General features: G+C 41.7%; 1 protein-coding gene across 2 annotated transcripts in view; it reads right to left on the reverse strand.

The window, feature by feature from the left end:
• Positions 1-4,355: 4,355 nt before the first annotated feature.
• The window catches only part of nkain2 (sodium/potassium transporting ATPase interacting 2), a gene marked incomplete at both ends in the record, with an annotated part of 59,725 nt that continues 37,226 nt past the window's right edge, over positions 4,356-26,854 (reverse strand). The window contains 3 exons of one of the 2 annotated variants that reach the window (XM_079179770.1): positions 4,356-4,441; positions 9,982-10,042; positions 20,067-20,267. In XM_079179770.1, the coding sequence (XP_079035896.1) occupies positions 4,356-4,441; positions 9,982-10,042; positions 20,067-20,267 (348 nt within the window). The remainder of the gene's footprint in view (positions 4,442-9,981; positions 10,043-20,066; positions 20,268-26,854) is intronic. The other variant, XM_079179771.1, reaches the window with a different exon arrangement.

Genomic DNA, 26,854 nt, shown 5'->3' on the forward strand with positions numbered 1-26,854 from the left:
TAAGAGAAAACCTGCTGGTCGCCTGGAATGCAAATGTGATTTTTCTTTTTTTATATATTTGTGATATCCTTGCAATTTTTCTCACATGGGAACCCAAGAAAAGTGAACCTGAGACCCATTATTTTTTGTCCCAGTCCTGTGGCTTTCAGAAACCGGGCTCTACAGATGCCCGTTAGGTGATATCGTTGGCACTTTCAACATTAGAATTTGAGTGGTGAGGTGAAGAGAGGGAGCTGCTAAGACTCTGGCGTCTCTCTGGTATCATTTTTGTCCTCGTTAGTCTGCAGGCGAGGGCGAACGTGTGCAGTGTCGTCGGAGATTCAGCCTCTGTCGTTTCCTTTCTCCTCCTTTCCCCAATCAATGTCACTCACCAGTGTTTCGGAAATGCAATATATCAACCAAAACAATAAATAATTAATCAGATAATCCAACTAAGATGCTTCTCTGTTCCCTCATAATGATGACAGCCATTTCTCAGCTTTTTGGCACATTTTGTATGGTACAAAAAATGCCAATCTATGGTGAGATTCAGGACGATCTGACAGTGATTGTCACGTCTGTAAAAGGTGTGTGTTTTCCCTTTGTGTAAGCGTTGTCTGTGGATATTCTGAAACATTTCTGTTGTTAAGGAGGGGTGGATGCTGCACATTAGGCTGATTGGGCACTTGATCCGGCCACCAGCTTTTTAACTTTTTTTTTATAATTCAGAAAAAGGGAAAAGAAAACGTTGCCTGCTGAAAGAGATGGGCGAGTGTGACGAAGGACGCTTGGCATCGAGAGCTACAAGGACTGAAGGGTGAAAGGGAAACTGTTGCCTGACCTCAATCCCTCTTCTGGGGTTGTTTTCTTTGTCTCTATCTACCTGTCCCAGTCTGCCTTGGATGGAAGACAACGTATTTAGACAGCAAGAGACCAAAACTCCTCTGTCTGTGTTGTTATGTTATAAAACACCCAATGGCCTTTGGGATGCTGCAGCTAGAACGTCTCCTGTCTGTCTCCCAGTCTGCCTGTCTACATGTCTGTCAGGTGTTCAGTCTTTCTGAATTTTGGAGTATTGTAAACATTGTTAAGATTGACATAAAAAAATGTTAATATACATCTGTTATGTGTGTGTGTGTGTGTGTGTGTGTGTGTATTTGTGCATGCATGTGTGGATTCACATACGCATTACCTAATGCCTGTGTATGTCAGTGTGTGTTTCCTGTACACATGCACATGTGGAATGAAAGTATGTAAATCTACACACAGCACTGTCATTTTAACATTCAACGTTTCTGATGAAACAACAGAATTAAATGTGTGGCGTGCACTCGCGCTCGAGTCCAGGCCGTGACTTGTGTCGGGATCCCATCTTTGCTGCTGCAACGAGAACCCGAATGCACCAAAAGAGTAACCGTAGAAAAGAAAGATGTCTGACATTCCTCTATCGGTAGTCTTGCTAGTAGACGCTTGGTCAGTCTGGGTGGAAGTCCAGTGTCTGGTGTTTCAGGCACGAAGAGCAAAAAAAAGGTCCAGAGATTGTTTAGCGGGCTCTGTTGTATACATAGCTTGAAGAAACCGGGCTGCACGTTAACACATCTCTGACAGCAGAACGCCGTGAGTTCTACTTGGAAGTCTGAAGAAACACGTCGGTAATTCACCCAATGGGCTGCTTTACATCCCTTTGGTTTCCTTCACAATGCAGATGCCCAACATCACAAGAGGAATACATTGGGTTTCACACATGTCCTGCAGTTACCGTGTTCAACCATAAGAGGCCAGTGTTTCATCAGGAACAGAACTAACCATTATAACAGCAGACAGGCAGACCAGGGAAGCGATCTGATTACTTGGTGGGGTGGGGTGGGGGGGGGGGACAGGCTGAAACGCAGAATATCTTAGTGTCTTCTGTATCCTGTCTACTTGTCTGTGTCTTGGTTGTTGTTTTGTTAAAAGACAGTTGGAGTAGTAAAAGCAGGATGTTAAGCAGTGGTGGTTGGTAAGGCAGCGCTCCTGGAGTAGCTCCTGGGTTTTTACTTTGACCTGAATGAAGAGAGGAGAGGGTTACACAAAATAGTGACTACATCTCTTTTATTGCTTCAGCATAGATTTAAAGGTAAATGTTTATGTGAACCTCTTAAACAGCAACTCTTTGAGAGGTAATTGAGGACAGTGAGGATTAAGAGGGTTATGTTCAATTGCTTAGCGGTGCATTTGCTCAGCGTCGTCCTTGATAAAGTGATTCACTCAGGCAAAAAAGCTGAACAACATTAATGTTCAGTGAGGACATCAGAAGCACTTGTCCTGTGTATTATAAGAGATTATAATAAGAGACAGCTTGAGCCCACCCACACGGCTGTCCTGTCTTTGATGCTTCTCTTCCAAACTATTAAGAACAAAAACAAAAAGCAAGAAAAAAATGCATTCTATGTTACCGCTACAAAATAATATCCCATATGTATGTCTAATATAATTGTGAACACAATGTAAATGACAGTGCTTTAAAGTGAGACTGCCAGTATGTAACCTTTAAGAGAAGTAATCGCACATCTTCCTTTTACTTTGTTGTTCAATCTGAATACTCACTTGGTCTGGTATGACTAGCTCATAGTGGCTAATGTTAGCAAACTTTAGGTAAATATTGATGTATAGCAGACTTACAGTAATGACTCCACTTGTGCTACTGTTGCATTAGCTTTTAGCTACCTGCTAATTAGAAGTAGTAATAGCGAAGATGCTCTCGCGAGCCAGATCTCTGACAGCTTGATGGAATAGCAATGGGGGGCGGGGCTTAGCGAAGGGTCAATTGACGTTTTAAGTATGTTGCATATTCTCTCGTTAAGGGAACTATTGGCACATTTATGCTTTTACAAATAAACACTTCCTGCTATATTGCATTTAATAAGTTCCTAATACCATTAGTTCTGACTTCTGAACAAAATAACATAAATTGTAGAGAACACATGCTTTTGGGGGTCAACAATAAGCTCTTTTTTCTATTCGCAAAGAAGCTCACATTTCTACAAAATTCTGGAGGCGGCGAATGTTGTGAAGTTATTTTGTGTGTGTGTGCGTGTGTGTGGGCGGTTGGGTGTGGGAGATTTCTATTGGGACGATACAGCTGATGCCTTTTTTCTTTTTTTTTACTGGTCCCTGTGGCCAGAGTCAATAAACACCAAAGTGAAGGGACAACAGCTGGGGAACAATGATAGCATATAGATGATGTTTGTGCAAGTGCGTGTGTGCATATGCATGTGTGTGTGTGCGTGCATTAATGTACAAGCACAAGATGTCTATCAGCACATTTACTGTGTGTTGTTTGTGTGTATGCTTGTGTGTGTGCCTGCATCTGTGTATATTCATGCTCCAGCTCTTGTGTGAGTTTGCAGCCATTATCTTGGGGGTCGATGATTTATGATCTGTGTTATGACTTCCACAGGGGACATATAAAACTACAGAATGGCCCTTTATTGCCTTTCTTCTTTGTTTAGCCCTTCGTTTCATCCATCACTCTGTGTTTATCTTCCCCCCCTCCTCTCTCTCTCTCTCTCTCTTTCTTTCTTCGAGTCTCTCGCCTATCTTGATCTCACTTTCTCTCTCCATCTCTGTCTGTCTGTATCTGTCTCTAATTCGTTCTGGCTCTTTTCTCTAATAAAAACAGTTATTGATCAACTGTCTGCTGTACGTCAGTGGAATCGCCATTATTTTTGGTGTTGTTGTTTGCTACAGTTGTGTACGCTTTTGCTGTATTGCTTGGCGCTTCCACGGGACGAAGTGAGACAGCGAGATTGATGCGGGGCCGTCTAAGCCTGGACTCATTTTGTGTTATCCGATTCCTGGCTCTTCGGGCACAAGGATAGCTGAAGATCTCAACGAAAAAGGATTCTGTGGTTTTGAGTCTCTGGAAATCCCCACATAAACTACAATCTAGCCTGCCAGGACACGAAATAAAAGCTTCCAAATGCAACGATAACAATAAAACAGCTAACAATGAAACAAAGCTTCAAGCAAGAATGACATCGAGGATACCGAGGCTTTGGTTAACACGCCCCTCATCTATTTGCCACTTGTGTCGAGGTGATAAAAGCTCTACATCAGTGATAACTGATGAGACCTTGGGCTGATAAACGATAAGCCCTTATGCTGATATGGCGAGAATGTGCTTATATCTTCCTCACTGCAACATATGAAACGCAGATAAAAAATGTGTTGATAGTGGGGTTGGAATTTAAGAGGGTCTGAGGGATCTGGAGTGTATTCAAGGAATGACAACTGGACTTCTGGTCACCATTTAGCACAATTTTACCCTCATCTTTAATACTTATCTTGTGGGTTTGTATATGTAACATTTGTATATAAATAGAGAAAAACTATACTTACATGTACATGGGCTGTAGCTGAAGGTGGGAGGTCTTCTGAGGCCCCTGGTAACCGTACGAGTCGAACCCTCCTATAAAATCAACTGCACAAAAACAACACCAATTAGAGAAAGAGTATGTCTTCGTGGTTATCAACTGGGAACCTCCCACCACCAATGAGTCATTGCACAAGGCCTCCTACACCTGCAGAGTCCTCAACACTTTGTAACAGAACTAACACCTCCATCGCTCTTCGAGCTAATCATGATGATTCAAATCTAATTCTATCTTTAGAAGGAAGACTACATCTTGTGAAGTGATGCATTTATGCCTTGAGAATACTCTTAACTCCTAAATTATATAGGATGGCTCTGCAGATTCCGGGGCAGAGGAGTTGCCAGCAGGTGGTTGCTTCTCTCAGACTGAGGCAGAGAGCCTGGACTTTTGAAGAGAGGAAGCCGTGATATTTTCTCTACTTTGATGTTGTAGAGCTCATAAAAGGGTACTTCCTTGCCTTGATCAGCAGCGTACTTTCGCATTTATTGAGTGAGGTTTCATACCATCAAGTACAATGTGGAAGTGGCAGCACACTGCAGAGATGAAAGTTGCTTTAGGAATGCCGTAAGCCTGCAAGAAGTCCAAACATGATGTGGAAGCCAAACACAGTCAGGCAATTAAACTAGTCAGTCAGTGTATGCCTCTATTAAAACACAATACAAATGCAATATGTATGGAGATGTTGTGTTACCATATCTTTAAATCTCATTATAATGAGTATAGTGGATATAATGCTGTAACTCAACTTTTAAACTTTAACTTTTAACTCATTTCCCCCTGGGGATGAATACAGTTTATATCTATCTATCTATCTAAAAGAATATTTTCACATTTTGCCAAAAAGGTTTTCCATAAGATGGTAAATTATAGCTAGCCAGGCTATTTCCAACCTCTAAAAGCTCACTGATTCACAGGTTATTTGGTTTTACATACTTTAACTATTTCTTGGCTTTTAGCACGTAACTTACCTTAAAAAAAAATGTTTGAGTTGTTTTTTGTACAGATTAAAAACAAACAAAATATTACTCAAGTTAGTCAAATTTAGAGGCGCTAGTAGGCATATTTAACTTTGAACAGAGCAAGGCTGTTTCCCCCTGTTTCCTGTCTTTATGCTAAGCTAAGCTAAGCTAACCAGCTACTGGCTCTATTGTCAATAGACAGAACGCATAGCCCCAATTTATTATTGATTCCCACTCAAATCTCTGGATCAATGTATCTTTCCTCACATACCTGTCTTCTTCTCTTCATTCTGTTGCAGTTAAAGACGACACAATTCATAATAAGCCACAACTTTCCCACTTCTCCCTTAATCCTCTTAATGCATTCATGTGAAATCGTGATTACAACCACACAACGGGACGGCAGACGATCTTCTTTGTCTATCAGCAGTTTTCCTGGACTGCTGCAATACTGTGGCATTTTATGATCATTCAGTTCATTATGGTTGTTCAGTCAGACAATGCGGAGAGGATGCCTGTACTCGATGTGCTCCTTCTTTGTGCGAATCCTTTTGTGGAAGAATGGCCTGGTGTGAACGGCAACGGTTTCCTGCTGATTCATGCTGCAGTCAAACAATCTCAGCAGAGTTTCTGCCATGCTTGACCCTTTGAACGCAAGAGGAAATCGAGCCTCTAACCTTGTCAGCGTGCCGCCTATCAAGCTGCAGCAGTTCAATTTAAAAATTCAGATATGTTATTCATAAGGCGCAGGCTCGTCCGATGAGCATGTGAGTACATGAACAATTCTCACCAGAAGCCAGAAACTGCAGTCTGGTCTGTAAAAGAACAGACCCCCTGAGTGTTATTCTATGGTCAGATTATCTGAAATTATTGTGGTATTTGGTATATTTTCCAGTTGCGAGGGCTAACTATTGACACAAAGACCGATTCGCACAAAGATTGTAATCTTTGCGTTTGTGTGTCCATCTACGTGCGTTGTTCATGCGTGTGTGTCTGACAAGAATCTGTCTGACACATTCAAGGAGCTGTGAGACAGATAAGACTCCCTATAATGATTAATCTCGGACACACAGACACAACCACACACCTATACACACACACACACACACACAAACACACACAGATACACACACACTTCAACACGCACACATTCACGGAATAATTATGAGAGTAATTAGCTTTCTCAGCAACTCAGAATCTTCATCGGTCCTCAGTGAGTATTAGCTTCTTCACCCAAGGCACATTTCCCTACAAAGCTCCCTGATTATTGTTTAGTCTCCCAGACTGCATTATCGCACAGTGCTTTTCCACAGCCTACGCCTCTGCAACATGAAAAAGATTACAATGAATCCCGAAATCATTCCGGAGAAAATGCTCTCCTTGTCGCATGAAAATGATGTACGTGACATGACGCTGCCATTGCATACATATTCATTGACGCTTAATAGTGGCCTGAAAACCTCAATTTGAATCCTGAGTCCTTCTGATAACATTCGTCCCTTGAGAAGAAGTGTGAAAATGACTTGTGTGATTGTGTGGCTCACAGTATTGCCGCTCATTTGTGTGTAGTGTGCAAGCTTTCTCCCGTCTCTGTGTGCTTTCGGTTCCTTCTGCGATCCAAACACATTATATTGAACTGGAAGCTCTAAATTGCCCTTTGGTGTGCATGTAAGTGTGCATGTGTTTGTCTACAAGTGTAAGCCCTGTTATAGAGCTGGATAGACATGCAAAGTCCAATGCATGCTAGGCTTCATCTCCCAACACACTTTCTCCAGCACAAGCAGCTTACAAAGTGGATGAACAGATGGTTGCAGCTGAATTTGCTAATGCTACTAAAACGTTGAAGTGATTCTTTATAACACTAAATATTAATGACTAAAACATATAGCTAAAGTGTGAGAGGACCACTTTTATAATTTGAGAGTTTAACCACTCAGCTAATGGGCTTCATCTGGACTGTGTTGATGAGATCAGATTTGACGGGCAGTGCCGTCAGTATGTTTGGATTCAAATGTTGCTAAACTCTGATTGGTGCATAGACATATTGTACATTCTAACATTGTTTTTTAGGCTTTGGCAACACAACTACTTGGTTAGGATCAGAAAAGGTGTCATGGTTTGGCTTACAATAACTACGCTTGTAATAAGCTACGGACGTAACGTCAGGTGACTCAGTGGCGTAATGTCACGTGACATAACGGTGTCAGTAAAATGACTTAACTTAGCTCTGAGTGTCTATTAATGATGGGTTTGCATTAGAGCTAGTTGAAAGGCTGCCTTGCCGAGGCAGCTATCAAGCTACCGAGAGCCATCAAGACGCCGAGGGCCACTGCCCAAGCGTTGGTATTCAGCCCCCTAGGGAGACTGACCAGGCTGAAACAAGGCTTCTGTCTAACATTTCAGTTGTTACAGTGAAGATAACAATGAATCAACAAGCAGCATTTATACATCACTGAGCACATGAACTCTCACATGGATACACAGCATACTCCTCGAGCTCTAACTTATCTGAATGTGTTTAGTTCTTCTAACAAGCTCGCTCTCTCTCTCTCTCTCTCTCTCTTTCTCTCTCTCTCTCGCACAACAGTTAATAAGCACAGGACCAATAATAACTGTTGGGCATTAAATATTTAGAGACGGAACAAGTGGCATTTCAGTTTTCCTGTCATCACAAAACGTATTAAAATGCATTGGTAAAAAAAGCCTCATCTCGCAGTAACCCCTGAAACTCAATTATACAGCATTACATCGCTTTTACTTAACAATGTGATGACGAATCCCATGCTGACCCACAGTTTTGTGAAAACTGGAAATAATTTCCCACAAAAATCTCGATCCCCAATCTGCTTTGTACAAGAAGGAAAGCAGGAAAACGTGTCTACCGCTGATCCCGTCTGCATTTATCACCTGTCAATATTTATGGGTTAGCAAACACCGCCCTCAATTCAATGTTGAATAAGACATGCCTGCGTATTGATCCGCCCGCAGCTGCGTCTACTTTAATGGAATAACTAATCTGATGGCCTCAGATAAATGGGCTCATTAAAGTGAATGCTCACAGGCACGCACTGCATTCAAAATATAACAATCGCAAAATCAACATGTTGATTTGTCTCATTTTCCTCATCCGATACTGGCATTACCCTTCAAATGCACTTCACTATCTAAATAGTAGTCAGTGTAGAAGTCGCACACTTCCCAATCAACATGGTTGTATGAGTGAATGGGTGAACGTGTTTTGTTGGTTTTTCCCTCTTTGATTCTCCCGATGACTGCTGCTTTTTGATGATGGTTGGGAGCGTTGAGTACGTGGTGGAGACGTGTGAATGAAAGACAACTTTGATCGAGCATGAAACTCTTCATCCTTCACAGTGAGTTATGTCGTCTCTTTTCTTTTCGTGCGCCGCTGTAAATGAACGAGCTTTGGCTGCAACAGCTGGAGGCTACAGGTTTCACTTTGAATTCTGTCTAAGCGTTAGTAAAGGCCCTCAGTCCAAGATGGCGTCACTCAAAACGTGCTGCTTGGTAGTGAAGAGTGTACGAAAAGGACACGCCGGGGAATAACGATGAAGAGAAAACAGAGGAACAGACTTTACTGCACAAGTCTGCCTCGATGCTTGAACTCAGGAGCACCGGGCGCATTAACTAAAACCACCTGAACCTACTGTACTAAATATGGTCCAAATTGACCAATCATGAAAATCATCCAATCTTAGCTTAGCAACCGTAACTCAGCACAGCAGGTCTGTGAACTTTGAATCTCTCCACATATTGAAGCAGCATGCTTGGGGCTGTAGTAAGTGCAATACATGACAGTTTAAGAGTTCGGAGGGTGGTGCATGAATTTGACCTTTTCAAAACCAGAAACACAAGAGCAAAAGTATAAGGAATGGATTAAACAGTGTTTGTCTGCTCTAACGTGAGCTGCACACGTTAGCATATCCTGCTAGTTAGCTTACTACCTACAGTAATCACTCAACCCAGTGTTATTTCCAAGGCCAAGAAGTACTTCATACTACGCTATTAATGAAGCAAAGGACATGATAGCACATCTACAGTCTGCAATACCAGTCTGATTTGACCTTTTCCTCATGAAACTCACAGTACTAGTACTAACTAGCTCTACACAGCAATACCTGAACAATATTGCTTCTTTATTTCCATGTCTTCTGCATGGATCATAAACTGGTGAGGATGCTGGGACATGCAGCTTTGGCCTCAGTCTGTTAACACGATATTATGTCCGTAGCCATCAAGTGCATATTTAAGAGTTTATGTTTTAAAACAAGTCAGCAGCAAATTGTCTTTGCCTGACTTTTCAACCAACTCTTTGAGCTTAATTAGCAGCTGATAAATCAGTTGTGACAAAATCCACAGTTGGCGACTGGTTTCCTAACTTAGCCTGCGATCAAGGACACATTGTTTAAAATAAATACGACAAATGTCGATGCTAAAGCTGCCTCGGTTATCACTGTAAAATGCATATGCGCCTGGATAGAGTGAGGAGCTTAATATGTGCAGCAACAATGGATATAGATGAATATAGACATCAAACATTTTTTTCGGCTTTTGGGTTCCGCTGGAAAATGTGTGTGTGTGTACATGCATGTGTGTGAACGTGTACTTACAGCTATCCTCCTCCTCTGAAATGAGCTTGACCACGTAGCAGGCGTAGATAAACCCCATCAACTAGAGACAAAGAGAGCAGCAGAAACATTATTCTTTTGTGCAAGACAGAGAGCCAGACAGACAGGTAGATAGATAACAGGGAAAGCATGTACATTTAACAAATTGTTCAAACAGAAAACAGGTGTTGGTGTAAGTGGAGCAGAACAGCTCTGTGGTATTTTGCTTCCAAATAGAGCCCTTGAATCAACGGACACACAGGGTGACTAGTATCGTCAATGACAACTTCAAATTTAGCCTAAAGTTTCAGGTTCCCACCCTGTTTTAATACACATCCTCAAAACATACAACTAATAAAAAAAGGATTGTCACAATGTCTCCATTATGGCGCTGTGGGTAAACATTAGTGAGATTGTGATCACTGAAATTGAATTTCCAGCTCCCCGTGTTACTTCGGTGTTACGATGTCAAGGTTGATAGTTCCCTATTTGTTCCCTCAGCGCCGCCGCCCACTCTGACAGGGCTTTGTTGTGCCGGGCTGTAACTAAACGCAGAGGTGTACCTCACATTGTTCTCTCTCACGGTCCCACCTCCGATTGGAGCCGTTCACAAACATGAAAACAACGAGATTGAAACAATAAAAGGGGCTACAGTGCTGCGATAGTTACAAAAAAAAGACAAAAGCATTAAACGAGTCCGTGTGTGTGTGTGTGTGTGCGGTGTTTCGACAGTGATATAGCCGTCTACACTAGCAGAACACCTTTGCGCTCTGATCTCCTCTCCCATTGGCTGTCTGTTTCCAAGGCGACCTGTCGGAGGTGGCTGATTGGAGGGAGGATGCGGTAAGGCGCGGTCAATGTAAGGTCGGCCTTTTAGCGACCTTATTACCCCGCAGCGTTAGAGGAGGAAAAGGGAGACGCAGGCCGGCAATGATGGACGTATATGTGTTTTCATGAGGCATTAAACTAACACATTACCCTGAATATAGAGGCCATGTTGTTCAAAAGAAGATTTAAGACATTGACCTGGTTGGTATTCTATTGACTACATGGAGACATGCCAGCACGCACGCAAACACAGTGAGCTGCAAATGTGAGCAACGACATTTGAGATTCAGAGTATACCTCAAGGTCTTGACCTCATTTAGTCTAAATAATGTTCAGCTCCCAGAGCTCCTCTCTCCTCCCACCTTTTCTCATACTTTCTCCCTCTCTTCCTATTTACCTTCCCGCTTCTGTTCCTTTCTCCCTTCCACCGCTATCTCTATTTCCTTCCCTCCTTTTCTTACTTCCTCCTACTTATTTCTCGCCGTGTCTCTCACAAGTACATGACTCATAGAAATATAGTGTTTTGCTCTGTGGGAGATGAATTCACTTAAAGCTGAACCGAACACTGGAAGTAGACAATGCTGCGAGTATCAGCATGGGAATCAACGGTGAGGAGAAAATCAATTTGGATAACGTAGGAGGCTTCGTGAGTCACAGATGTCTCGCAAAATTACCACTGGTCAAAGGCGGTTTACTGGCTGCAAAATCTCAGTGGTCTCTCCCATTGACAGCAGTAACATCAGAAAGATTAAGATGACCTCAAGCCACACACTGCCTCTCCTGTCCGCTGTCACTCCAGCTAAAATTATTCACTACCAGTATCCACTTAAAGGACACTTTAAATGTCACAAAGTCAAAAGATTATGTTTGAAAGACTTTCAGGAGTTTGGGGAGGGTTTTTTTTTTTTTTCCTGCCACGTGCCCGTACAAGCTGAACCGGAGCCCGTTGTGCCTTCTGCTGGCTCATTGCCTCCGAAAATGACTTTTGGGTGCAGTTTTGTTAGAACCACTGAACAGAGTGCAGAGAGCGTCGCCGCCCGGCTATACAGAACATTTGATCAGCTGTGACAGAGCGCGTTTCTCTGCACATCAATATCCTGTTAATATTCTGGATACTCAAGTATTCCATTTTGGTGTTGCTGCATGTAAACATAATATCCTGTCTACAATAAACCTGATTTGATCTTCTCCCGATGTGAAGGAACCCAAATAAGATTGGTGGGGGTGCACCAATATTAGCTACGGGGTTGAGCCTTATCTTGTTTATTGTTAGACTTCTGGCGCCTGGAGTTATATGTGGACTACCCTGCTGCTCTTGAACCCCATACACTTAAATATCTATCATTTTGAGTTTTGCTGAGCTGAAAAGTTCCCCATGAAATATTTTTAAGTACATAATAATATCTCCTATACAAGAGATCGTGATATGACTAAGAATAAGATGAAAAACCTCCAACCATCCGAATTTCTTAGCCCACAACACTGTACTGACCTTGAGGGTAACTGTATTTATTCATTTTCTCGTCTGCAATATTTACTCCCAGTGACTCATGCATTGAAGCTCACAGGATTCAGATTATTATATTGCCACCAAGTAAAATAACAAAGTAACTTTGGGGAAAGTTTACCAAAAGTTATGTTAAAAATAGTACTAGACATGAAAGGCTCATTCTAAGGTAACGAAAACACAACGACTCTTAGTTTCAGGTCATTATACACCAATGAAAACAGAGTTATGAATATTATATTCCCTTTCGCACTGGCCCTTTAAACTAAAAACAACCTCTTTCGGCTCTTCCATTTTCACTGCGATTTCAACTTCTTTCACTAATTGTATTTCAAACGCTACTTCAACTTCTTTCAGTATTTCAACTATTTCAGGTGTTGCAACTGCAAATCTATCTTTTTCTAGATTCAAACTATTTTTGAGGATCTAATGGATTGATAACAATTAATAATGGTGACTGACCACAGTTTGTTTGTGTGTGAGAATAAAAAGAAAAACAAGCATTTTAGCTTCTTCGTTGTTATATTTTCTTCCGTGGTTTTGCGGCTTCTGTCTGCATTTGTAAGGACTGAATGAAAGTGAGTTTCTCCAGGGTTTCTGGTTCCTTTTCCTTTCATTTAGTTTTTGGATTAAGGTTACCTAGTTACCGCAGCAATACTGAAGGGTGTTCGGAGTGACAAGTGGAAATGAAAATGGCACCACTTAAGCATAGACAGGATCCCTGCCCTGATCAGCCTGACAAGCAACAAATTGTACAACTTCACCAATTCCCCTCACAGAGGCATGTACCTCATTCTGAGCAGAAACAATTTTAATGGGGTTTTATGTGCACGGTGACACTCACTATCCCAGGAGGCAGGGAGACATTATCCCATGTCTTAAAAATACCGTGCAGCAGGTGCTTGTGGCCATTATAAACAGTGTAGTTAGTTAAGCCACAGTGAGTCAGCAAAGCATCTATTGTCTTAAGGCAGGGGATGAGTAAGGGTAATAAACTGTCACACGTGCGTGTACTTTCCTCTTCACTCTAGTTGACTGTAACATTTATTTTCCCCTTCAGAGCTCGAACCGAATGTTCCGTACAAACGTTTGCAATGATAATGACTCCGAAGTGGGCTTCCTGCAGTGCAGATGCAACCTTTATTTTCACATTGCCCTCTCAATTCTGTTTTTACCATCTGGGTTTAGCGTGTTAGCATGCTGACATTTGCAGGTACTTTTTGACCCGACGATGGCGCTACATTGGAAGTTAAACCATCACTAACGTCTCTACAACTCATCCTGAAGGGGACATGAATGTGTGCACCAAACTGACAATGACGATCAATCCAACAGTAGTCGAGACATTTCGCTCAAAACCACAAATGTGGACCTCACGGTGGCAGAAGATGACCAGTCACCAGGACGCATCTTCTGGGCACCATGAATGTGTGGAGCAAATTTGTTTTTGCTATCTGTACAGTGTGATAGCCGTTGAGATATTTACGATATTCTGGTGGACCGACCGACCAAACACAGGCGGAAACTTCCATTCCTATGTCACACAACAATGTAAAAAATTACACCAAAACCTTCAGGCACTGATATGAGATCATAATACACAATGGGTATTTGTACTTTTAATAGCAAACAAATCATATAATAATTACAAAATTGGCCATTTGTTTTCTTTATTTCTACCGGAGCAATGACGTAGCGTATGAAGCTACTTGGACATTACTGGGTTTATTACAGTGAATGCTTTATCATCAGTGCCCCAAAATGATCAAGAATCCCATAAAAGTGTCGGGCTCCATTTGCCATGTGGCAAAGAAATGTCATTTAACCAAAAAAGAAAACTGAATCATCATTTTCTCCTACAATAATGAAGTCCCAACTGCTCCCTTAGCAGAGATTCTGATAACACCTGGACTTTTTTTTAAAGGAGCTTGGGGAGAAATTAGTTGAATGTCAAACAGCTGGTGTTCGATTAGGAAAGAGGGAACCTAAAGTGTGTGTTCTGCATAGCCTGAGACCAAGGACAGATGACATGGGGTAAGCAGTTATAGGTCAGTCACCCGGTGACGCAGTTTGTCCTCCACCAAGGAGGAAGGTGAGGTTGCATTTTGCCAAAACAATCGAAGTGGAAAGTGCTGATGGCACCGCATCGTCCCCCCCCTCAAGGTTTGAAATGAATCAGCTCACAGGTTGATGTACGACCAAGATTTCCGCAGATCATGACGTTATTTAGATGCATAATGAATTCTTTCCCATTGCCTGCGACTTTCCACCCTCAACCTTCACACCGTTTATGAGGAATCTTAATTGTAGAGTTGTTTGCCTGCCCGTGTGATAATCACATTTGCGTTGGATGCATTACTCTATTATGAAAATGTATTCATCTCAAACGAGAGAATCCATTACGGCCGCATTTCTCTGCTGCGGATAAATTGTGCCATGAAGAAGGTGTCACATTCATTGGATTAAATCTGTTTTGTGCTGAAGATGCCCACTTAAACTCAGACTAATGTTTTGCTCTCTGTGAATTATTTGTGAGGAAAACATTTTGTCAGCCAGTCAAAGCTGCACAAAAATCTCTGCAATTACTAATTATGTCCAATCACTTTCATTTGAATTTGTTGGTGCTGTTTGATGATTGCGTAAAACTGCACGCAATTTACAGCAACAACAAATGAATCACGAATTAAGTGAAATCCAGTATCAACCACGCTCACCCTCCAATGTTGCGGCTGCCATTAACATCACTTCTTTCAAGCTTTTCTTTAATTGATTCAGGAAGTTCTTACGTGTCTTAATCTGAAAAAAAAGGGAGGTTTAACATATTCAGCAAATATGGGATTAGTGCTTTAGAGCAGAGCAGTTGCTTTGGTTGACTGACATTCAATTCTCATGCATTGTTCTTTCTCTTCCCTGATCTTTGAATAACAACAGCTATGAAAACCAATCGGGTCCCAGTGCTGCTGCCATGAATACAATTCAACCTTAACATGACATCATCAAAGACGACAATGTCACACTCAATTCAGTCAATGAAAAGTTAAGTAAAAACAACACTTCATATGCAAATAAATCAATTTATTTCCCCCATGCTGAACAAGGAAAACTAGAAACCTAGTAATAATAATATGACAATATTTCAATGACTAAAGAAACAGAACGCAGAGTACAGCATGTCCTTTGGTTTTGGTCATTAAAACACGATGCCGTCTTGATCATTGATCACTGATCATTATGAGAAGACAGATCAAGGACTGTCACTGAATGTCTACAAACTCATATAAATGTGTGTCACTTTTTTGGTGGTTCACAGTGGTCCTTGTTTTTTTTTTAATTTAATACCTACACAACGAAATACTAATTTCCATCAGCCACAGCTATACTTTTGTGTTAAGCGCTAATTAGCAAATGTTTGCAAGCTAACTAGTTGTGATCATAAAACTCACAGTTTGGATCAGAGTCACGGATCGGATCACAGATCGGATCAGCACAAAAGAAAAAAGGGAGTCAATATCATTTTTTGATATAATTGATCACGTTTTTCTTGCCGCTGATATTATTTGATGATCAATTGCTGATCCATATTGGCAGATACAGATCCCTTTGTTGTTTGATTATAGCAGCTCTAATAAGGCTGCAGCCTTTTTTTTGCCACTTAAGTCTGTAAACCATCAAACATTCGAAATGTTATCCTTTTACTTTGTTCACCTATAGTGTTTTTTTATTTCTACATAAAAACCTTATACCTGCTAAACCTGAGCATGTCAGCATGAAAACATTAGCATTTAGTGAAAAGCACCGCTGTCTCACAGCCTCACAGAGCTGCAGCATGGCTGTACACTTGTCGTATAAATATATGCATGATAGTTTAGTATCAAGTATATATTTGGTGTACGCAGAACAATCTGCAACTGAAAAGTTTACTTCCGAAAGTGTGGCAGGGTGAGCAAAGGGTCATGACTGTCTTAAAAGTTTATATTGCCTGATGGTTATGGGCCGTTTCGACAAAACTCCTCTCCACATTCTGGATTCTACACCAGAAATATGTCAAAGTTATCAGCCAATTTGGAGCAAAATAAACTTGACTGTTGTTCAGTATTCAGTCTAAAATGTGAGCACAGTCTCTCAGTAAACTGTTTCAGTGTGAATATGTGTAACATTAAAACAGCATCGGTAATGATCATTTTCCTCACATGAACACATAACATTTCACAGACAAGGCTATTCGACTGTTTGCTGTGGATTGTCGAGTGTACAGTATGGAGGTTGTCTTTCCGACCAAAACCAACAGTGGGTGATTTCACTGATTAGTTCCTCCACTCTGGTTGAAGTTATGCTAATCACTGACATTACTTGCAGGCCTGCACCCTAGACCACTGAGCCGGCAAGAAGCCTCAATTTAGATGCGTTTTTTGTTGTTGCAAAATGTCATTTAATTACCATTCTGTGCTACTAGCAGGTAGAATAAAGCTGAAAGAAAACAAAACTGTGATCACAGACGTCTTACTTGCACATTCCCCCTCTGTGCTGCAGTCTGGCAGAGATGGCGTTAGCCTACATTTCACTGAGGACTCTCTGGATCTCCCTGGAGAAGCCCTATGCTCTGCTTCAGCTCAGATCTTCATACAGTGCACAAATTATGAAGACACTTCTGCAGTTTGGAAACTAATCAGTTGGTTAACTCTTCAAAAATAACACGGTAATTTGCAGTCAGGGAACAAACCAATCAGCTCGTAACATTATAAGTCAACATTACAACACCTGAAGAAACTGGGTGTGTGCAACATGTCATCTATGAGATTAATGTTCTCATCTCATGAAGAAATAAAGAACACCTTGACACGATTTGGTGTGAGGTCATAAACTTTTACAACAGATGGGCCTGTAACTATAAACCAGAGACAAAATCAGGGAGAAAGTGAGACCAGTCACAGCCAAACAAAAACCTGCTCTGTTGGAGACCTTGACAGCTGAAATGCCTCAGTGGCTTTTTCCGACTTCCACACTGTCTTGACGTACCGTAAAACTGCAACTAAAAGCGGGTGGTTGCTTCAATCACTGAACTCAACTGGCTTGTTGGGACAGGAGTATATGGGACAGGCCTTTAATGCCCTACGCACAAACCTTTCGCTCAGCAAAGATGAGAAATACTATTGAATTCTTCATTTAAGCCAGTACGAATATCACCAGGGAATCTGTGAATGATATGAGACGATGTTCAATTAACACAATCAGTTACACTCATATCAAGTCACAGAAAGCAACTAAAACATGATTAGACAATTTGATTACTGTGAAGGAGGGACCGCTCGACAGAAATGGGGAAACATACGTGCCATGGGAATTTCAAAATAAAGGTATACACCTCTCTTTATTAAGGGACTAAGGCGTCTAGTTGGGGATTGGTTTTTAATAGAAGTTTTACGGTATGTTCGTTTGAGATTATTTTTTACACTTTCCAGCCAGAAGTGCTTCTAATTTCTGAAAAAACATCGGCCTCACCTGTCACAAATATCCCCCTTCTTTTTATTGCCCAGTACCAGTTAACCAGCCAGTAAACATGCAAACAACCAGTCAACTCAGAGTCCGGCCCAACCGAACCATAACCCCACATTTAGTCAACCAGTGGGCTGGTTCAACGTATGCTATTAAGGACCCTGACAGCGTTTCCACCAATTACAGTAAACCAGCCGGCCAGTCAGCCAGTGAACCAGTCAGACTGTTGAGTGTGTGCTCATGGAGCATGACAGTGTTTCCACACACCAATTACTGCGAGACAGTGGTACAGCCGTGTGGTGGCTTGGCACTCAGCCACACTATAAGTACCACTATCGATTGACAGAGTGCATGAGGAGAGCGGGCGCGCGCCGGAGAGCGACGGTCCTGCTATGCGAGGGAGGAAGACGCAGAGTGAAAAAGACACGCTGAGACTCCCAAACTCGTTCTCTCTCTCCGTTGGTTTGTTTATTGCCCTGTATTCATAATTGTGAGCTTCATTACAAGAGGAGAATGGGATGAAAGGTGACAGGCCTCCGTCATTCCCGCTCTGTATTTCTCCTCTCTCTCTCTCTCTGCTGTCTCTTCTGATCCTGCTAATTATCACAGTTTGACAGTGCAAGAGAAGGAGAAATACAGAGGGCGAGGGTAAGTGACAGGCAGAGGGAAACAGAGAGAAGGAAATCGCTTTTTTGTAAGAATGAAATAAGACGGAGTGAGCAAGAGAGAGATAGAGGAGAAAGTCTTCTAAAGCAGCTTATCCAGCCCTTTCTATGTTAATGAGGGTAAGAAGTTATTAACTTAATGGAGCCTGGGTGCTTTTGTTCAACCACAAAGTTGCACAATTACCCACAATTCCCTAACCCATGGCAACAGACAAAGTTGGCACGGCATGGTTGTAATACACTTTAGAATACATTAAACTAAATGTATTAGTGACTGTAACTGTACAGAACATCAATTTAGTAATTGCATTCATTTCAAAGCACTGCATCACACACACACACACACACACATCACTAAGAGCACATCATTGAACTACTGCATGTAACACAGAGACTCACACAGCAGATCGGTTTTAATAAACACCTAATGCACTAAAATGTCATAACTAAAAGAGATAGTTCAATAGTTTGGGATTTTTTTTGTGTTGCTGCTCTTTTCCCCTGAGAGTAAAAATGAGAATATCAACACGACATCAATCTGTATGGATGAAACCTCTCATAATATTCAACCATGGAGCTTTCTCCGCTCCATGTGTTGTTTGTGCTGATCTCAACTATTAGGCCGACCTCGCCGCTTTCATCAGCGAGCAGTAAGAGACAGAAGAGCATCGCGGCTAGCTGGTAAACATTTTGCGGCTAAAGAGCCGGATATTTCCCCGAGGAGTTGTTGGGAGGCAGGGAGAGTGAACGTCGGTCTTACTCTTGTCGAGTGGCTCGAGTTGCTTCTCCGAATGAAGGCAAACGCTGTTTCCTGTCTGTTAAATGTGTTAGTATGAAGCTGTTTGCAAACAGTTTTATTGCTGTTTAAAGTAGGCTATACAGTGCTGGAGTCACTGTTTGTTGAGCCTAATTTAGCATAAATACTCTAACAGTCAGCCTGGCTTTGTCTGAAACTTGAAAGAAAATGCCTTCAAGTAAGTTAAAACATAGATAATTAGTATTTTGTATGTTTGGCTCGTACAACAAATTAAAAAACAACTGTTCTATTGTATTGGTTACAAGCTGGGCTGTTTCTTTTACAAGCAGACTTAATCTGCCATAAATAGCTAGCAAATTAGCGCTAACTGTGAGATGACTGAATAACATTTCTTACATTTTAGCTTTGGAATGCCGATAAAAGAACAAAACAAGACCCTACAAACGCTTTGGATACTGAATATCTTTTTATTTTACGAGAACCCCATGTAATCTTTCTCACAATACTAACTCGCGAACACTAACCATGTGCTCACAAATAATTGGACAAAGCCAAGATGGCTGCTTCCCTCAGCTGTTAGCCCTCATGCTATCCAGCTACATAAGTAAAAGACACAAGGGTAATTTACTGTCTCTGTCCGAAAGAAGCAAATACGAGTAATTAGAAAAATGTAACGTTATTTTATTTCTTTTACTAAAATAACAAATACGAAGACAAATGTCTGTTTACAACTGCTACATAGTTAAAGTAGCACCCACCAAGTGAATACTACACGCGAGTACTCCCGTTTGAAATTGCAGTGCACACTATAAAGTATTTATTTAGCTGAAGTACTTACAGCCAGGAGTATCTGCAGCGAGGAGTGGGCCACCTCTATGAACTGGAAATCCATCAGACAGCCGGATATAGATATATATCGGTGGTCCTCAGGTGCCCAGGAGGGTGGAGGGGTGATGGGTGTCACCCTGCACCCTGGGCCGTTCTCCATCCACCAGGAGCGATGCATGGACAGGTTGAACGTCAGGACAAGGTCAGAGTCCTGCCAAGAAAGAGCCAGGGAGACGGACAAGAAAGAGTTGAATTACATCAGGAATGAGCTACGACACAAAGCAGACCTGGAACAAGGCAGCAGTGCAGGTTATAACCAGGTTTTAATTTAAAGCAAACTGTTTGTCAAATCGAGGTCTGAGAGATAGAGACAGTGGAGGAGAGGGGTTTTGGCGCGAGCTAAAAATAGATCTGTAATTCCAATGATCTGGGATCACTCAGATTAGATCTGAATCATGCAGAGGCCGGGTTATGATAAGGACAACAGGGGAGGGAGAGGGAAGAATGATGGGAGGAGGCCATGAAGAGAAAGGAAGAGAGAGGAAAATGGAGGAGACGCTTGGAGAGGGAGGCAGGAAGGGAGGGAAGGGGAAGGGAGCTGCAGCAAAACTTATTCTAGCCACCCAAAAAGAAAGGCTCGAAATCAATATCCGTGCGCTATATTTAGAATATTTCCACTCCTTTATCTTGTCGTAAGGCAGCCCTTTTTCATTGGGGACCTGAACTGAAAGTGAAACTCATCCATGCTCTCGTCGAAGCCACCGGGCTCCGTTAACAAAAACAGTCTCGATGAGTTCGGCTTTCAGTTCAGTTCCCCGTTGGAAAATATTCTAAACATGGTGTACACATTGATATTGATTTCTACAGGTGGGCCTTTTTCTCAGGTGGCTAAAATAAATGATATTCCCATTAGCCTCAGCCACAACATTTTGTTTAGTGCTACGAGGCAAATGTCATCGTTATCGTGATAGTTCTTGGTGTGGACGGTCCTTTAGTCTTGTTGTTCTACAGATACGGATTGTCTTCTCTTTTTTAAACTTTGTCCACCACGGCATGAGCAGTCCCGTCACTGGCAGAGATAACTTTTAAACAACAACCAGAAGCTGCAAAGAACAGCACAACTGACAAAGAGTAAATAAACAAACATGTCAGTCGCCGCCTTGTTGCTTCGGTTCTACTTCCCCGTAGCAGAGAGAGAGAGAGAGGCCACGTAGCAATCGCCCCTGCAGTCTGCTTTGGCTCCCCTACAAATCCTTTTAATTCTAAAAGCCTAAAAGACGCACGATAAATCAGTTATGATGGTCGTCTTGGTTTAAATAATGCAAATATTAACGACTCCACTTAGCAAGGAGAGACATAGATCATTCCACAGATGGCCGTGCAAACCGCACAAACTAATACACGCGCTAACAAATACATTACGCACACACACACACATGCTTTTTTTGTCTTGCACTGCTTTGCCATTAGTCTAATGAAAAGCCTTAATGCTCTTTAAAAGCATGCTGAAAACAAAAACTGACTCACTTCATTTGCTAATTTTTTTTTGCGGTGATGCGTCTTCTTTTTATACCAAGATATCAAAAAGTTCTAAACATTTCCAGTTCATTTCCAGTTAATTTGCAGTTCCTTTAAATCTAAAACCAGTAACAGCATCACAGCATATTAAATAATCTCGCTAATGAGGCAAAACCCCACTCAAACTACATTTTTACTGCGAAAACACACATTTAATGACTATAACATAGGGGAATGAAGGGGTAAATAGTCCCATAAAAGGTACGAATGCTCATCATTTTTCAACAGGAAACACTTCTTCACCGGAACTTATTGTGACTTATTCTAGAGACGACAGCGAATGATAAATAAATAGAGTCAGGGATTCAGTTCTCACATCAATATCGGTTTCTTAACTGCATACTCCACTTTGTCTATATCTACCTGTACCACTAAACCTCCCACCACATCCCTGAACTCCGTCACCTCCCTCCATATTGTTCTTGCTTAATTTTGAACCGTTCCCCTGTCTATTAATTCATACAATGGTCTCTCTTTCGTCTCTGTGCCCCCTCCCCTTTTTCCCCCCTCTTTTTCTTCCTTGGCCTCTCTCTATTTCAGCGTAATGAGTAAACGCCTCATTAGCGCCGAGCTTGATTAATGCCATCTCCCCTTGTTGTGCTCCCCTTTTTAATGAGTAAAATCTCTCTAAATTTCTCTCTTGCTCCTTCTCTGCCATCACTCTCCCGCCGTCTGTCTCTTCCTGTCACTGCCTTGCTCCAAATCTTTCTCCCTCTATTCTTATATTTCATCCCCTCTTTTCTTCCTGTTCACCGGTCTCTCTCTCTCTCTGTTAAATGGGGTTGCGAAGGAGGCAATAATTATTTCAGTACAGTCTCTATCAGTGCTTTTCTAATGAGCCTCTCGAACAAACACACACACACATAAATAAAAAAAGTAATTATGAGGGAAAAGCACAATTTGGCAAAGTGTCATCAAGGCCAAGCAGGATGCATTGCTTCTAATTCTGCAGTTTTCTCTCACGTTGTGAAGGCAATGAATGCGAAGAATGTGCCTGTTATTTATTTGTTAAGTTAGCTGTGCTACTTGCCCACTTGTGGAATGTGGGAACAACATAAGTTGCAACTTCATTCAACTTGAGAGAAGACAAAGCAGCACTCGTTGATTTATACGTATAGCTTTAACAAAAGAGCATTTCTAAAAAGAGCTCATGTAAATTATAAATATAACCAAAAAAAAATAGCAACAGTAACGAGAAGAGGTAATCACGCTGCTAGAAAATGTGTCGAAATTGTTTATCCGCTTGGGAAATTAGCTTTCTTGCTTTTGCTTTTGCATTTACCAAAATGTCTATTGTGCCTGTAGTGAAGCTATGTCATGTGATGCCATGCTGTCTATATGGTTTCATTTAGCCACATCAATATTAAACAAACCACATGGAACAACAAAAGAGACCTGGAGAGGAAAGGTACCCCTCTCTGGTTTTGCTCTCCATTCAGCGGTGTCTGAGGATCCTGTGCATGAGTTCATTGAGGTCACGGGGTCGGTAATAAAGCTTGGAACCAGACTGGTACTAATAATAAAAACCTGCATTATCTCCTTTCTGTTCATCCGGCAGCAGTGAGCCGCAACAACAGACCTCTACCCCCACAGAATGGTATAATATAAAGTATATTAAAAATCACATTCGAAAATTAAGCTCATTTTTCAAAAGTATGCATAGTACCAGTGTGTCCAGATACTTTTATAATAAATAAATAAATCCCCAAATATGAACAGTTTCAGTGTTCACAACCTGCACAAACAATTTTTCAATTATTCTACATTTACCAGTGGAATACAAAACAATTAGATTGTAGCTGCGCTGGCATTGATGTATTGATTCTATCTGGTGGCATTTAACCCACCAGGATGATGAAGCCATAGCTCCACAATAATGTTGAGATATTAATCTGTCCGGCGATGAATGGGCTTGTTTGGCTTGCAACTTCAAATAAAAAATATTGACTATAACTCTCTCTCTCTCTCTCTCTCTCTCTCTCTCTCTCTCTCTCTCTCTCTCTCTCTCTCTCTCTCTCTCTCTCTGTGTGCATGTGTTCCTTACGAAGAGCCTGACTGTTTGTCTCCGCATTTTTCCTTCACATACTTCCTCCCCGCTTTGCGGATGCCTCACCTCTCTCTCTCCCTCACACACACACGCACAGACACACACACACACACACACACACACACACACAGACAGACACACACACACACTCAGTCTATAATTTCCAGTGTGCTAGTTGAGGATCATGCACTCAAGCTCTCAGGTCTTTGTCTCTGACTGTGGGCAAGTGCCGCTTCAATGAACCACATCTGTTTTTCCTCTGCCTCTCTTTCTACCCTCGCCTTCTCTCTCTCTCTCTTTCTACCCTCTCTCTCTCTCTCTCTCTCTCTCTCTCAATTTCCCACTCTGTTTTCCTTTGTCTTCCACTCCCAGGAGATGGAGGGATGGAGGGGGAAAAGACTAGTAAAAATGGTATTTCCCTCGATGCCCCTTTTAATGCTACCTGGAGCAACATTTGAAAGCAGTTTAACAATTAAAATAAAAAAACAGGGTCAATCTGGCAAAAATGCTGTGTTTTTAACAAAATAAATAAAGCTCTAAACCTTGGCAGTACAAGAAAAAGGGGCACTCTGAAATGAATTATTCAGCGACACTGAGTCCAATTCTGATCAAAGCAGTTGTGACGTTTTTTTTAATAATCTATTAATGCTGTTTTTCAGGATATGCAAATGTCCAGTTCACGGTTTACACTGTCTGGACAGGATGTTACCAAATGTGTCAACTCTTTGGTTGTAATAACATAAAAGAGACCTTGAAGTTCAAGGCAATTAAGGAAGAATCTCAAGCTAAGATAATTGTCTTTTTTACTCTCCGGTAGCAGATATATTCCGAATGGATGGGCAGAGGTCATAAGGGAGGGAGGGCCAGTTTTTCCCCACGAGTGCTTCAGCATCTGCTCCCTGGACACAAACACACACACACACACACACACCTTATAAAGCATACCAACTTCCACATAATCGAACACCTTCCACAAGCTCCAAGCATACGATACAAGCTCCAGCAGTCATGTAGTGAAGCAGACAGACAGACAGACAGTAAATACAACAGTCAGTTGGACATTCTGACAGACAACAACTGTCAGTCAGATGTTCAGTTGGTCCAGCAAGCAGCCAGAAAGATCAGCAGCAGATCATCAAACTAAAGGGCGGAAATTCAGTGAGTGGGCGATATTAGCTTTATTCTGTCTAAAGTCAATTTTTCACTCTATTTAACTGAACCGTGGCTCTCCCCTTCTCTCTCTCTCTCTCTCTCTCTCTCTCTCTCTCTCTCTCTCTCTCTCTATGTCACTCTGTCTGTGTTATTTCACACCAATATCATCAGTCACGGTGCATCTCCCTATGTTGTTTTGCTGTGATTTCCCATGGGTGTTAGATGAGGCCTTAACCCATAATGCCTAAAGCACTTCTCTCCTATAAGATTGGTTGAGGGTGTAAGGGAATTGTTTGTGTGTGTGTCTGTGTGTGTGTGCGCTGGGGTGAGGTAGGTGGGTAGAGATGAAGTCCGTTCCAGATCCTTACCCTGACCTTAACCACCCCAAGGCCATTACCATCTCTAAGCAAATGTCTCAACATAACCATTTTAACCCCTTCGATCTTTCAGTTCGGTGGGGCCAATTATAGCAGCGCTACCACCCGGACACCAGGTGGGATCCATAATTGCATAAAGGAGGGGGGTTGCTGATGCAAGCTTTCAATGGGTTAATTGGTATTTTTGAAAAACCACTAGGCATGCCGTAAGCAATAAGTCTTATATACATTAAAAAGGGAATGAGAAACAGACTTTGTGTTATGGGAAAGGTGTGGCTCGTAGTGATGAACACAGAATTATTAACTCTTCAGCTCCTCTCAGCTCAAAGGAGCATGTATGTGTATTTAGCTCATTGTTTTTGTTTCAACGAGATGTACTAGAAGGATACACAAATGATCATAATTTCTGTTGGTCATGCAAAACATGGCACAAGTTGTAATACACTTAAACTTTCCCTCATTGTTGAAATGAAAAGACATTACTCAGGCCTTAGATCTGAGGAAGCTCATTTGACTAAATCTTTGAAACATCACAGAAAAGGAGTTTTAAAGTACAGGCAGTTTAGCAGTTTTTTCTGGCCTACAATAAAACAAACATTGCCGCTTACACACCAGGCTAAATCCATTACAATCAAGGCTTGGAATCAACACCAGACATCCAAACCCCTGGAACAAGTCTCACTGTGGCAGGCAAGTCAATCAAATCCATTATCTGCTGTGGTGTACAGCCAATCTGTGTTTAATCAGCTGGTTCTATTTTAACAAGTGAAAAACAACTCTTGCCGCTGCACATGGAACTATACAGTAACGACGAACAATCTCAACGAATCACCAGCAATAATAGCTCAGAGCTCAAAATGATCACGTCGGCTGGCAGGAATGTCCCACCAGAGTCGTGTTGATGAAAAAAGGCAATTTCATGCCACGATTTCAACAAATGCATCCATTGATCAAACACACGTCAGGGTTGATGCTTTAACTCAGTGGATGTTTTAACTAGAAAGTCTATGATTAAATGTGTGGGATTCGTTGACTCATTGTCTCAATCGGCGGTAGAGAATTAATACATGGGGGTGGGGGGGGTAATATTAAGTGACTATTAGCATTCAAACTGGCCCCAGCAATCTGTTTTTTAAAATTTCTTTTGTACTTCCCTCGCAAGATGAATTAGGTGGTTTGCGATTTGATTCATTGTCAAATTTCTTCTACGATTTATCCTGCAGTACAAAGCTCGCCCTGCACCGCCAACAGCCGCTTTTGATGTTGATATGAACTTGATATGAAAGAGACATATTTTTCTCTCTCTGTTAGATAAGCGATCTTCCCTCGAGGTTTTGTTGCTAACTTTCTCTGTGTCTGTCCTTCTTTTCCCCTTGTCCCCTCTTCCCTTCTCTTCTCTCTTCCCACAGATTTGCATGTGGCTCCATCCATAACACGTCACATTTTATAGCTGCTATCATACCTCCGCCTGTCTAAAGCTCTCCGTCTCTCTGTCCGCCCCTGATGCCTGCCTCCTCTACCCCAAATCTTTCAGTCTTCTTTAGTTTCTCTTTCTCCCCTTTTCTCTTCCCCCCCTTCATTCATTTTTTTTCTAATCTCTCATTCTACCACTTCCCCTGCAGTTATTCCTCTCCCTGTGTGTCT

The sequence above is a fragment of the Pholis gunnellus genome (assembly GCF_910591455.1).
Source record: "Pholis gunnellus genome assembly, chromosome: 19".
NCBI classification, from domain to species: domain Eukaryota; kingdom Metazoa; phylum Chordata; class Actinopteri; order Perciformes; family Pholidae; genus Pholis; species Pholis gunnellus.